This window comes from Amblyomma mixtum, chromosome 2 (assembly GCF_055824585.1).
Source record: "Amblyomma mixtum isolate Tamu chromosome 2, ASM5582458v1, whole genome shotgun sequence".
NCBI classification, from domain to species: domain Eukaryota; kingdom Metazoa; phylum Arthropoda; class Arachnida; order Ixodida; family Ixodidae; genus Amblyomma; species Amblyomma mixtum.
The window spans coordinates 243936458-243951234 of NC_143013.1; the positions used below are offsets into that span (position 1 = coordinate 243936458).

The following is a 14777-nucleotide window of genomic DNA, read 5'->3' on the forward strand; positions in this document are numbered from 1 at the left end:
TCATGGTCGCTCAGCAGCTTGCCAGAGTAACGAATTCGGAACAACAAATAATGCATTATTCTGGCACTGAGCCGCTGATGGTCATTTCTTTCGTCTCACATATGCATATTGCGTAAACGCACCGGCGGCAGGAACGTGGCTTTTTTGCAAGCGATCGAGTCGGGCTCACAATTATCGGGCAAAAAGAGAGAGCCCGCTCCGTTCCAGCTTTCCTTTCGACACTCGCTTCTTCGAACATACCCCAACGCGCAAGCAAAGCAACAAAGGCGAAATAGCTTGGAGCGAAACAACGCTGACATCGGAAGGGCCATCGCCGAGCGGCACGGCCACAGGGTGTCTCAATTCCCGACTGCGCAATTCGTGCATCCCTCATGACCCTTCTCTCATCCATATTCGATGGAGGCGGCTGGAAATGAATCGGAGGACTGGGTCGTCTGGCACGCGCTTTGTGCTTCACGTAACTCGCATCAAGGCTTCCAGTGTTTCTCGGGACATCTCTCCGCGCCACGTGTAGTCTTTCGTAGTAACGTGCATTTGTAACTTTCTTGTCGGCTTCTTTTTTATACAGTAGACACGTGTGGGCCATCCTGACAGAACCCTTTCCGGTGCCTCGTCTAATATGAGCGAGTAATCCTGTCCTTCGGGATCCGGATGGTGCGATGCTGGCGCAAGTTGCAGGTTTTCCCGAGAATGGCTGTGAGGCCTTCGGGCTTCTCTAATGTTCTTTTTTTTTTAGGCATCTTTTTTATCCCATGCTTCTGGCAATATTCGCCATTATACAGACTTTAAAGCACTCTTTACTCTCATCGCCTTTGCCTAGTTTTGTACAAATCATAACCATTGTTTTTATAACAGGCCGTAAGTATTTTGTTTATATACACCTTTAGTCACATTTCCATCCTGCATTCATAAGTGTATGAACACACATTTTACTCATCACGAATCACTCCATTATTAGACACTGGCACCGCAACTGCCTGCAAACTTACTGTAATGCTAATCATGCCTGCACGAAACTCCATCGCGCAACATCACCTCAGCCTAGACCTTTTAACCCTGTGGCTCTCGGTATTTAACTTTTAGGCGTCTTTCCGCTGTAAAAATCAAGCACCATCGTCATCATCAGCTGCACTTTGTTACAAAATGGAGGGAGGGTGCTTTAGCAGAGAGCTGTGCACGCCAAACGCGGCTGCACCTCAACTGTGTATTGCAAAGTCGCACGGGTAATACAAGTTGAAGTGCCTGTCGTCCTTCGTTTGTCAGCCAGCGTGTTGGCATGCGTGTTGAGTGGTTAGATCTTTGTGCATGCTAATCACGTCGCAAGGACGCAGTATTCAAGTTTGCGGCAAGACAGGCGTGCGATCTTGCGATCTTTCATAGCACTTGAAATGATGCCAAAAGTCGTCAGGATTCAGAGCGGGGCGACCAAAGTAAGCGGCTGCACGACCACTTCTGTCAAGGCCTTTTAGGCAATACCGGCAGTGGAATTACTTACTACGAGCTCCGCGCTGTGTTCTGTCTGCAGCGCCTCAATAAGACGACAAGGAATATACTCTGAATACTTTTCTGATACTTGTGGCGCTGAACGCTTCTCAAGAGAGCGTATTATGCTGGTCACATTGTGTAATCCAAAACGATGTTTTTCAATCCAGAACATAAAAGACTATTGGATGGGTGCGTCCATATTTCTAATGGCAATGACACAAAGATGTGGTAAGGTGCAACAAATCGAAGCTGTACGAATCAGAAAGGAATAAGTAGAGCAAGCGGCTAAGAGGTCCAGTGTTAATGATTTAACGGACGCATATCTGTCTAACAGAGCTAAATCTGCTGCCTAATGCACTCGTTGTTCCGTCGAAGCGAACTCCGCGGCTTGCCACACTGTGTATGGTCACCAACGTTGCTCACCTGCCTTTGAGGCCAGGGTCGAGAGGCCGAACCCATCGAAGTCGAAGATGTACGTGATGGTCTCGATGGCTTTGCCACGCTGTACCAGTACATGCGCAAAAGAACAAATGCGAATAACATTGTAAAAATTCATTTTGAAATATATTCAGTGTACTTGAAAGGGTTTCGTCACTTTTTAATGAACATTTTATTTAGAAGACACCGAAGCACCCCTTTGACGGTGAAATTTTTTCGTGTGTGATGTTTTCCGAAAACCATTTGAAGGCTACAGCTTCCTATCTCATCCAATCGACGCTGTCATCGGCCACTCATATGTAAACGAACTGCGAGATTTTTTTCTTTTCTTCTTTAAATAAAGGTACACTTTTATCGCATCCTCCTTTTCCTCTCGTGAATAAAAACGGGCGGACTGAAGCAATTTTATATTTCATTTGAGCAACGCAAGCCGCCGTGAAGAAACAGAAATCACAATTGATAATAAGTGCTTGAAAGAAGCTCATTGATGACTTAGTACTGCTCATGGGACTCTCAAACGAGAACCTGTTAAAAGCAACAACGAATGTATGTTAAGATCGGAGTTTGGGAGTCATGTTTACAAGGTCTCTGCAGAGGAATGTGGCCGAGATTAGCAGGCGCAATTAAAATACCCACGTGGGGCCTTTTAGAGTGTTAGCTCTAATACTCGCTTTACTAAAGGTCATGCTAGTATGAAACACAACGTCATTCAAGTGGGACCAGTCGGTGGTACCACTGGTACACAGATTGTGGACCACCTAATTGGCTTAGAATGTTAGGAGCGATGTCAAACGATTCAGTGCGTTACGGAGGATAAGATTACCAGTCGAACTGAAGTGTAGCTTATTATCGGGATTCGAACTGACGACCTTTCGCTCACCACATCGTGACTTCTTGGAAATTCAAACGTCCATTACGGCTAAACAAATTGACGTAAGATATTCAAAGTGGTGCGAAATGGTCTGTCTTCTGGCACTGTATACTTTGGCGTAAAAAAAGTAGGTATCGGGATATAACTAAAAATTTGTACCGGATATAGTGGAGAAGGCTAAGGGCGCAATATTCGCTCTGTATTGCTTACGCTCGATATTCATACGCTGCCTCAGCGTTTTGCTCCTTTTTGAACAGTGTAGCGTGACGTGGGTGTATATCAGTTCATAAATACACACTTGGAGGGTCACTTGAAGTAGAACCATGGATAAGGATTGTTGCTCACTACAGCTAAATGTAAAAAGATGGTGGACATCCGCATTATATGCATGGGTAGAATTCGTGTTTCATTCAGAAAAAACAACATATCCGTTGTGGCCGCGAACAAAACCTGGAGATTAAGGTCGCGGGGGCATTTGCAAATGAAGGTATGTGTACATATTTCATATGGTCGAACTGGTAAACTGCTACAAGCTACAAGGTAAACTGCACCTTAAAAATCTACATGCCGCAGCTGGCGACCCGCAAAGACTAAATATTAATGAAAATCGCCGGACATGTGTGTCCCATAGTAAAGTGTCAACAGGCATTGACACGGAAATTACCATTACTGTCATATAACTGCAACAAAAGTCACATGTCAGTTTATTCCAGACGCTGCTGCCTAAATATAGAGCGCGCAAGAAAACGAGTTATTACAAAATCAGAACACAGAGCAATACGCAAAGACAAAATAAGGATGCCCATAAGGAACAAAGAGAAGAAAAAAATGCCAAAGAAGTGCTTTAAATAAGCGGAGTAATTGTGTACGGACATGAGGTTGCAAATGTTTATGCAATAGTGCCTCCGCGCCCGCAGGATAGCAGAATCTGTAGCAGCCCTGGACAGAGGACATCGCCCAAGAAGACTGGTCTCACGGTTACACTCTCTAAAAATAAGTTTTTCACCACAGCATGCACCCACATACTAGTCCATGTGGTGACGTTGTTGGGGGAAACAAAAGTAAACAATAAGAAACGCGTTATAAATGTGGTAATAAAAAAAAAACTCGTGGATGCAGACGAGACGCTGTAGCTGCCCTTTACGCACGTACATGACTTTCCTCTGGCTGGCATTTCTTTCCCCGCTCTGAAAGTCAGCGCATGCTCCATCATCGATCCGGCAAAGTTAATGGCGTATTCGCTCAGGTATGCGGTCTTTGCGCAGCTGTGCGTCGAGCAGCTGACCTTTTTCGATTGCTGCTTGATGTCCTCCTCCACAATCTCGAACTGTCGGACGACGTGCCTCATGACTTCGTCCACAGAGACGCTCATCAGCAGACCTGGAACGAGACAGTTTCCCTGTCAGTGGACATAGCGGGACACAGGCGCTCGCGGAGCTGTGATGGAAACACGTACACTCTACCCAGTATGAAGGAACGAAAATTCTTCGTTGCCTTCATATGGCCGGTATTCGCGCAGCTGCATGTTGTGACGCCGTACGCAATCACCCATGTACAGTCTTTGTCAAAAGTTTACAGCCCAGGGTGTTTGCTTCTAAGCCTCGCAGCGGGACTCCTGTAATATTCGTGGTAGTCCTACCCACTGGAGGAGGCAGGACCAGAAATCTTCTAACCTTCAGCAAATTTGGAGCACTGGAGATGCATTACGAACCAGACAGTGTGCTTCAGAAGCAAACCCCCTGGGCTCCAAACTTTTGACAAAGGCTGTACGTTTAATGCAAACCATTGCTTTAGGATTAATTTCCCAGTATCCATGAGCGTTGCGTGTGTGCTTACACATTCTTTTTTCTATAGAATTTCGCCTTCATCGAAATTCAGTCGCCGCGTTTGATCCTGGCAGAGGCGGCTGAATTTCGATGAAGGTGAAATTCTAGAGGTCCGTGTGCTGTGCGATGTCAGTGCACGTTAAAGAACCCCAGGTGGTCGAAATTTCCGGAGCCTTTCACTACGCCGTCCCTCGTAGCTTGAATTGCTTCGGGACATTAAACCCCAATAAACCAAACCAAACATTCTTTTTTCTTATATGAACAGCGTTGCGCGTGCACGAGCAGCACAAAAACACCAGGCGTAAACTAATAGATTGCGAGACGAGTGAGCAATGTCGGCGTGTTCGTTTCTCTAGATTACGTGGGGCAATAATAATAAATACGGAAAGACGGCTGCAGACCATGGGGCTGAACTTGGAAAACATGACTGATGTTGGGGTTCATATTGCACCCGCTTCCAAGCTGGAAATAGCAGCTTATAGGCACCCTTCAAGGTGGAAGCAAATATTTAGGATATTCTGTCGGTATTCATCTATAGGACAGAAACTAAATGACAAAAAGGACTGAAATTCCATTAAGGACAATGCAGAGATGAAACAAAGGAAATCAGTGAGTGTGGAGAGAGAGGGAAGGGGAGTTTGGATTTCGGCGAGGTTACCTATTGCGCAGAATAAACTGTCGTTCATTTAAAATATTTATTTGAAAAAACCTATTCGGAAGCAGCGTCGGACACTCTACAATCCTCAGGGACAAGGTGGCGATTGCTGGCTGGCGAAATGAATTTAGTGAAGAATAATTATTCTGCAGTTAGCTTTAGCCGATGCTGTTGGCAATTAACTGTATACAAAACGCAGGAGGCTGAGAGGCTCTCTAGAAGAACGGCATGTTCCATCCTGTGGCAGCATAGTTAAAGATAAACGCACAGATAAAGACTGGAGAAAATAAAGAGAAAATCGAAAGGTACAAAGATAACCTTCGCCTTCCCGTGGAGGTGACAAGCCCTCACCGTGAAGAAAGCTAGCGCATTGTTTGGTTTTTACAAACGCGTGACATTTTTTCCCATGCCATGTTCCGCACCTGTGAGCAACGAAAGGGCTGAAAAGAAAGACCTTAGGTGCAAAATTAGGCTTCAAGCCAAACACTGTAAGCTTTGGCTACGTAACTCGACTCCGGCATGGTTTGACCCTGGCGAGGCTTGACTTTGCAAGGGACTAGACCGCGCAATGTACTGGGCTCCGTAAGGAAAATGAACAGACTTCAGGGGGAGGGTGGGGGGGGAATGGACTTCGGTGGGAATCGGACTTGGGAGGGAATTGCTCTGGAGAGGATTGGGTCCGGAGGGGAGTAAACGTGCAACGTGTCTCAAACAACATCGGTATTGAAGTCCTCATTCCAAGGGTAAGCTTTCACTTCGCGTTAAAATTTGTGCCAGTTTCGCTACCTGATTGTGTGTGGAGCTGCGGCGGTTAATGCAAGCACTGTTTCAGCAGGAGGAAGCTAGCGTAGTCCCTCCTCTTGCGGTTCGTATATTCCGGATTTCTATTCGGCTGTTCATGCAGCATTGCATGGGTCAGACACAGAGACAAATGTTCTCTGATGCAAGCATAGAAGTGGGGTGTAAGAACGATGGTTTATGGTTTGGTTTATGGGGTTTAACGTCCCAAAGCGACTAAGGCTATGAGAGACGCGGTGTAAGAACGAATACTTGGGTATTCCACATCCGTCAGGAAACGGTCAGCCTGGCTCGTTGCCCACAAGCTCACACAAAAATAAGGGGCCTTCCTCCTCGGAGCGAAGGCCCTATTTAATCCCTGCCAATGATGAACGCTTTGCCCAGACGAAGACAAGTCCCCTTGTCGAAACGTTGGCTCAAGCATCCTGAGGTTTTCCCCTCCCTTGTTCATTTTGTGATCGCCAAGGACCATCTACCACACCCTCTCTCTACCATACATTCTACTTCAGGGTGTTAGACAGGCTTAAAACCCTATTTACCACTCACAACGACGGACTTTTATTTGACTGATGACTTGCCACGAAGTTCGCATGTGAACGCAATAATTACTTGTGGTGTGTTTTAGCTTGTTCCAAAAAAGGAACCAGTCGAACCCCTGGCTTGAATATAGAGAGCCTTGCCCTTTCAAGACGTCGGAGCCAGGCTCGAACCGCTCTTAAGGCTTACATTGATGTCCAATATTTGGCCACATAAATTTCCACCGAAGGAACTTTTCTAAGGCTGTAGTTTACAAGAAAATGAGAAGAACGAAATGACTACAACCCAGCTAAAAATACAGGATGCGAAAACCGCGTACATCCTATGGAGGAAATTAAGAAGCGCAGTGAAATTGGCAGGTACGAAACTGAGAAACACAAGCAAATGAATGCCTAGAAGTTTTACCTTAAGAAGGGACCCTAATAACTCTCACTATTACAGAGATTCATTGATAGAACTGATAAGGGGATAAAACGTAATGACATTGCATAAGTAAACGCAAAAGAAAGAAGATACTAAAAGCAGTTGATGCCCGGGGGATGCCGTCCCACAGCAGCTTGCCTATAGCCACCAATTATCATCAAAACACGAATTCCTGATACGACAAGAATTTTTGCGTTTCTTTCGTTGTTGCGGAACATGCCTCGCCCATGCAACGCGTTGATGCAACTGCCAACTCGCGTATGGCGACACAGACCTTGTCGTCGCTACATGCAAAACGAGTGTATAGCGTGTCTGATGAAGCTTCCGTGATGCCTGAGGAGGTGTGGAGGCATCGCGTCTTGCAAGCCGATAAGTGGGCGTAGATGAGAGCACTTCCCTTTCTCTCATTTCTCCTTTACCTCTTCTCTTACCCCTTAAACTTACCCTCCACCCCCCGCATCCGACTTCCCTACTTCCTTGTTCTGCGCCATCGCTTACCTTTAAGGTCGCAAGTGCCAAAAGGAATTATGGCCACGGGCCGGCCCTCCCGGTCGTAGCCTGTGAAGCCTCCGGGGTAGTACTTGCGCAGCACCTGCAGACACAGACCAGCCAATCGCCGTTGTTACTCATTCTCTTATCTGCACTCGAAGCCTTCCATATTATGACAAGGTTTCACACCATCCAACAACGTCTATTGACTTCACACTTCTGTGCCGGTTTTTTATCCCCCAACACATAGGGATAAGCAGTAGCATACTCGATTCCCGGAAACATTGATTTTTATCCCTTCCAGCTCTGTTTTTGCAACGCAAAAGGCATAGCAGCTTCCTTCTTCCGCTATAATTGCGGATATAGGTAAGAAAGTAAGGAATATAAAGTGAACACAACACACCGAGAGCGAATGGCACGTAGAGTTCACATACAGCTTACGCTCTGTAACTCATTAAGCAAACAAGGGAAGGGGATGAGGGGCTCGTTATAAATATGACAGAAGCCAACAGCCACAGAAACCAAGGGGCACAGGGGATTTATTTTTTTTAAGTTATTTATTTTGTGGTGTTGATCAATTTAGAATATTACTGAATATGTTATCGTTTAAAGATAACTGATTAGAAAAGCAGAAGAAAAAACAACCACCTGCCGCCGGTGGGATCCGAACCCACGACCTCCGAATTACGCGTCCGGTGCTCTACCTCTGAGCTACGGCGACGGCTGTGAATTCTGCTGCTTTCGGGGGTATTTATGTTTACAAGTAACCTAACCTTGAGAGTGTTCATCAGCGCCACCCACGTTCATAAGCGGCGGACGTAGAACGTCCTGAGTTACCGCAGGTGTGACGTAGAACGTCATCGAACGGAGAGGGTGGAAGCTGCGTGAGAACCCTCTTATGCTTCCTAAGGCGTCAAAGGCTGCCAGAATCGAGGCCCTCGCTCTTTTTTCTTCTGCTTTTCTAATCAGTTATCTTTAAACGATAACATATTCAGAAATATTCTAAATTGATCAACACCACAAAATAAATAACTTAAAAAAAATCCCCTGTGCCCCTTGGTTTCTGTGGCTGTTGGCTCTGTAACTCAGTACTTTAGACAAAAACCGTGCCTGACATTTTTTTTTTATTTCTGCGCTTCTTTTTCGGCTGCCGCGTTGTATACGGTGACAACGTTTGAGCGTTGACCGTCTTAAATCAACCTGTATAATGAATCGTTATGACTAACTGAAAAACTATGTGAATAATTAGATGGGATCAAGAGCAAACAACAAAAGCCTGGCGCTTTCTGGACAGAACCGATGGCATGAAACAAAGTAGTTGAACCTATTTTTATTTCCAAATTAGAGCCGGAAATCTGTTAGCCAAATTGCAGGGCTTGATCGGACAGAAAGAGTGGGCAGCGAAAGTTTTTATTAAAAACATTGCCTCGTGTTCAGTCTTAGCGCATCTTGCGCTGTTATGCTGCTGTGCCGGATGGGATTTGCGGCTGACTATGATAACTCAGAGTCGCCAAATTCACTCTAAACTACGACGACTACTTGCGCAACTTGCCACTCTAACATCTTCAGAAAAAAACCCCATAAATGCGTGCACTATATCGATCAACAATTTTTTGGGACACGAGAGTGCAAGAAAATATATTTCGGCGCAGTCACGCAATACACTCGCCTGAAATGTGTCAAGGTTTGACGGGAAGCGCATGCTTTATCCGTCTGTGACAAAACCACGTGACCGGCTCAAGAGGCAGAGTCACAAGCTTTTTTCTTAGAACACGCGTCCCGCAAAAAATTTCGATCGGGATAGCACAGAGCAGTTGTGTACCCATCAAAGCATTTCTTACAATAGGTTCTTAAAAGTACGTCTGTAATAACTTTTCGGGTGTAAACGCGGCAATTATGATCACCAGTCGATTTCACTACCTCGGAACTGAACTGTACTTAAGTTTGGAATTCCCACCTCTGGAGACTCGGGCCATGTCGCCACATCGTCGATGCCGAACTGTTTTCTCCATTCGACGTGCTGCAACGGAAGAAAGGAAAAGGGACTCACTCGCGGCGTCTAATGGCCTCAAGCGGCGTGTTGTATTGCATGATATTGCGTGGTAGGGCTTATTGAGGAAAGAGAAAGCAGGAAAAGACGACGGCCAGCATAACTGCTTGACTCAAAGCCGGAGCCAGCGGACGTTGAGAAGGAGAGAGGATGCGTGAAGGAGGAGGAAGTAGAAATTGACAAAAAGAAAAACCGTTCACACACTGAAAGCAAAAGGAAATAGGTACTTAGCATATGCACTAAATCACGCAGTAGTAGGAATTTTATTTCATGTAACCATACTGGCACTTGCAAAAAAAGAATCTGTACGCTCACCTATCTCCAGCGAGTCCATACGAATAAAGATAGTAACCGCATACGACGTAAGTAGTCACAAGAACACAAATAAGAAGGATGACCAATCACAATTAAGTGTAAACATCATGTTATGTTCAAGAGCTGAATTTTTTTAAGCAAGTGTGTGTGACACAGCCGCTGATACGAGGAAGAGCTAGAGAACAGCACTAAGCGCTGATCATACAGATAATGTACACACTGCACGCATACCGTCCCGGACAGTCGTACTTAGCGGTTGAGGATATGTATTTCATCTTCCGAGCCCCTCAGAACACTTATGGCAAAGATGACTGCTCGCTTCAAGCTGCAAGATTTATTTATCGGGAAGATCTCCCTATTGCGTAAGATTCACGGCTGTAGACATATCTGTCGAGGACGCGACAGGCCCACATCGGTAATTTTTACTAAGTACAGTGCCCAGAGAAAAGTTTTCAACAAGAAAATCTCGCAGCATTGATACTGATGGAGTACAATATTTGTTCCAGTGCTCCTAAGGGACTTCTCAGTGCCAATTGGGTTGTACTATGTCAACCTTTCAGGTGCATGAAAATAGGACTAATATTTTTTTTAATGACGACTTTTTTTTTTCTTTGTGAAGAATGAAGCCTCATCTTGGACATTCCAGAAATTCCGAATTCTACAGTAATGCCTGATGTTAACGAACTGTGACATTTGTCGTGATTGTGATTCTGGGTTATGACGCAAGGGCATTGGCGGCCAAGGGCCAAACATAGGGTCACCGGTCATCTCATGTCTATGACATATATGTTGTTCGGGTTTTGTACAGATGAACTAAGAGCAACGATGGCGCATAAGGCCTGAAAGGTTAGAATTTTGATTAAGATATGTGGCGCATAATGATGATCCTGAGCGCGACGAAGTCATTAATAAGCCAAATTGTATCGCATTCAATAATCAGAGTGGTCGTTAAAAAGCAATTTAAGGTGCAGTCAGGCAACCTCAGCCATAGAATTTGTACAGGAAAGAATTGCGAGGTCCTTGACAGCTCGAATAAACAATTCAGCCATCACCTCGACAATTAAAGAGAGGATGACCTCAGTGGCGGAACGAAATGCCAAGCTGAGATCATACACTACTAAAAATATAAGAACTCTCTCCAATTGGCGCATTTGGTCATCACCTGCAAAGGAAGAGAAGTGTAGCGGTGTTGCATTTTTGTACTGCTTGGGAAAGTGCTGCCTCCCTTTTGCCGCTAATCTCGACAGGGGCGTTTGATTTCAAGCCGACTGAAATATTATATTGGGCGATCCCAAATTCAAACATTTCTAATATACTCAGAACTATATTCTTAGGCATTGAAAGATTCCAAATGCCATCATTTCAGTCCTGGTACTTTCCTATTGTAATTGGTTTTTCCTCGATACATTTCGTTATAATGTAGTCAAGAGTTCGACGAAACATCGTCTGGTCAGGTGGAGGCATAATAAAAACATAGGGTCACCGACCAAGTCAATGTTTAATGAAACGTATTGACGTTTCGTAAATACGTTTCATTAAGCATTGACTTGGTCGGTGACCCTTTGTTTTTATTATTTTGTTATAATGAATGCTAGGCGATCGCTAATGATACTCATTCTCTTCCGTCCTTGCAAAACTTACCACATTATTTCGTTTCATTTTCAAAAAGTGTTTCAGGCTTTATTTTTAATTCTATTTAATAAAATTTCACCATACTATAACTGAAACCTATAATACGGTGGTGGGCACCCGGTAATATAATTGCAATTTGTGTCCGTTCGTACATCCCCGATTGATGTTCTCCATGATTACTTTACTCTTCCTTTTCCCTTTTCTGCCTCCTCCTCTCTTACTGCTCTGCTGCGTACCCAACCGGAACTGTCTTCTGATTAACCCCCCCACCTCTCTCTCTCTCCTAACTTCCTTACTATCCTCTGCAATACATTAGAGCATGCGATCTACAGATGAGGGATACAATGCCAACTCCGCTACGAGAGCTCGGCGAGTATGTTGCGCATTGCAAACGTGCTTGCCTTTTTCCTTCTCGCATACCACATGTACTCACCGCTCGCAGCATCTGCTCGGCCTTGTTGAGGTTGAAGTCCCGAGCTGTGTAAAGAAGAAACGAGAGAACAACACAAAAAAGGAGGGCATTGAGAAAACAGAACTTCAGTTCTGCACATTTTGCTGTCCAATGACAGCGCGTAATTAGTCCGCGTGTCTACAACGTGAAAAAGGAAAAAAACTAAGTCCTTCGCAGTGTGCAGGTGAACGGCACGCGGCAGAGAATCACGAAGCCGCACATATGGGCTGAACACGGTCCCTAACTAAGGCAGGAAGGGAAGGGAGCATACACGGAAACAGCAGTTAGACTACTGCCTGAACACTGCAACAACGCGACTAATTTCTGTAGAAGAGACTAACCTCACAATGAACGAACCCCTCCCACCATGGTGTGCACTCGGGCTTTACGAAAAGAATAGCAAAAATTTTTCATGTGGGAAAGTTGATTCGAAACAAAACACAAAGAAATTAGTGGCACGAATTTGTATGCGGATAGAAAGGGCCAGACAGAAGGAGAAGGGTTACGTAAAAGCCAAGACCGGTTTCCTTCCGCTAAGCGACAATGATAAAAAAAATGTGTGCGTTTGCAAAAATTTAAGAAAAAAAAAAAATCTGAGGAGAAACAGAAGCATAAATGTAGACTCGCAGTATCAAACTGAGCTTTGGTAACACCAGGAGTTAATAAATGTCTCTGTACTGTTGATAACGAGCTCTGCACCGAATATCGGATACATGGAGGCCCTTGTTACGAACCATTTGTCAGTTTGCGCTTATACGATGTGCGGGTGTTCCAGAAGTTACATTTGTATAGCTTCCAACCCAAACAGTTTCACGAAAGAGCTTGCGCGACCCGATTGGGTGGTTTGGAAAAACGAGGAAGACCAGATGCTGGACTGTGGATGGCGGCGATGCATAACGCCGAACATGGCTCCCGCTGTTCGCTTTTTGACGTGCGAGCGGTGGTCGCAGTTGTCCAACGTGCTTATATATATTTTTTTCATTCAGTGTTGATCTGCCGCTCAGAGCAGTGAAGCAGTCGAAGTATCCAGCCTCTGCATTCCTCCCCAGTATAACTCTCAAGACGAAAAACAGACTGTTAGAGGTGAGGGTGGAGTGCTGGGAGAGCGTTTGCATGGCTGAGAGGCATAAAGCAGCGATTCAGAGTATGCGACCCCATAGAAAGTCAAAGCAAGATGAGGGATCATTAATGATTCTTAGTGTTCATTTCCCATTAAAGATTATATTTCTGGCGTGTTCATGTCTCTGTGTCGTGTATGGTATACTGTGTACAGTGTATGTCGTAGCTGTGTGTTGTGGTGCTTAATGTCTCCATATTTAGTGCTATTTTAAGCTATTGTGAAAAGAAGTAGCCGGTGCCGCTGTCAAGCACCTATCTCTTCTTTCAGGTCCATGGAAATAAACACACAAAAAAGACAAGAAAGTCTTCATACATTAATTGCTTTGAGGACACATCGATTGCCTATAACTTCGTGTGAACACGACGAATACCTAGTATCTCGCCCTGCAACTGATATGTAACAGTGATACATAAAGAATATGTAATTTTGAAAATGATTTCGCGGGACCATCTGTGGTGGTCGAGGCTCCGAGCGTTTGATAGTTCAGTAGGATGGGAAGCAAGTAATATACTGTGGTGCACCCACCTCGCAGCCAGCGTAGAAGGTAGCGGTCGTCATGTTCTGGCTTGAGCACATCTTCCACTGCTTTTCGGAACTGCAGGAGAGAGCAGAACACAACAATGGGGCATAATTAGCGTTTCTTAAGGCACGTGGTTCAGTGTAGAAGCGTACTTCTTGCGCACTTAAATCAACAGATTTTTGGGCTTGCCTCACGTGCTGTTTACTCAAATCCCGCAAAAAAGCTGCTTAACCAACTGAAATTTTTACTCTCCGTTTTTCCTCTCCCAGTTTCTCTCCAAAAGCTGCTGACCAAGAAATGCATGTCATGAGTCAGTGGTAGTAAACATACTCGACGAGTTCTAAACGATCTTTTTTTTTTCTGTCTGCAAGTGACATTATGATGCTCTTTTATCTATACGAAAGAATTCTTTGGAGCCTTATCAGAGATTCGGATGAACTTATCTTGTATATGACTTTTACTCTCCTTTCTACGAAGACTATTTCTCCTCAGCATCCATGAATTCTAAACTATGCAACGACTGTAAGCTTTATGACCACTATCAAATCGGAGTGACACTGAGGGAACGCACCTGCGTTCGTATATTAATCCGCACGCACGCACACCCACACACGCAACCACATATATAATAATAATAATAATAATAATAATAATAATAATAATAATAATAATAATAATAATAATAATAATAATAATAATAATAATAATAATAATAATAATAATAATAATAATAATAATAATAACTTGTTTATTTCGATCAGTGATGGGGGAGACTGCGGATAAAAGCCGCTTGATGACCAAGCGACTTGACTGAAGCCCGCAGCATCCCTACAAAGCAGGCAGCGATAGAACAACAACAACACAAAAAAACTCGCAGAAAGCACAATATTCAAAATTAATGCACGCACACTTGATAGTCACAAGAGGTAAACAACAAAAGGCAAGATAACACTTTTAGTTGTTATTGTAAGCAAGGATTGTTAATGAAATGTTTGCGTAGGGTTCGTACAGAAATTGTATGTAAATCTATACCTGATTTCTGGAATTAATTTAAAAGGGCTGGCAGTGTGTATGACACTTTTTTCCTGGAATAATTTGCCCGCGCAGTGACCACCTTCCACGGTTCGGTGTAACGGGTGGTGTAGGAATGTGTGTTTTTATCGTGAT

The 14777-nt window shown here is 44.4% G+C and overlaps 1 protein-coding gene across 1 annotated transcript in view; it reads right to left on the minus strand.

The window, feature by feature from the left end:
* Positions 1–14777, minus strand: part of LOC149363280 (SEC14-like protein 2) — a 63850-nt gene that overhangs the window by 17008 nt on the left and 32065 nt on the right. Inside the window, exons 2-7 of the mRNA XM_089573427.1 lie at positions 13616–13685; positions 11953–11996; positions 9480–9542; positions 7532–7625; positions 4080–4174; positions 1909–1987 (exon numbers count right to left, since the gene is read on the minus strand). Of these exons, the coding sequence (XP_089429553.1) occupies positions 1909–1987; positions 4080–4174; positions 7532–7625; positions 9480–9542; positions 11953–11996; positions 13616–13685 (445 nt within the window). The remainder of the gene's footprint in view (positions 1–1908; positions 1988–4079; positions 4175–7531; positions 7626–9479; positions 9543–11952; positions 11997–13615; positions 13686–14777) is intronic.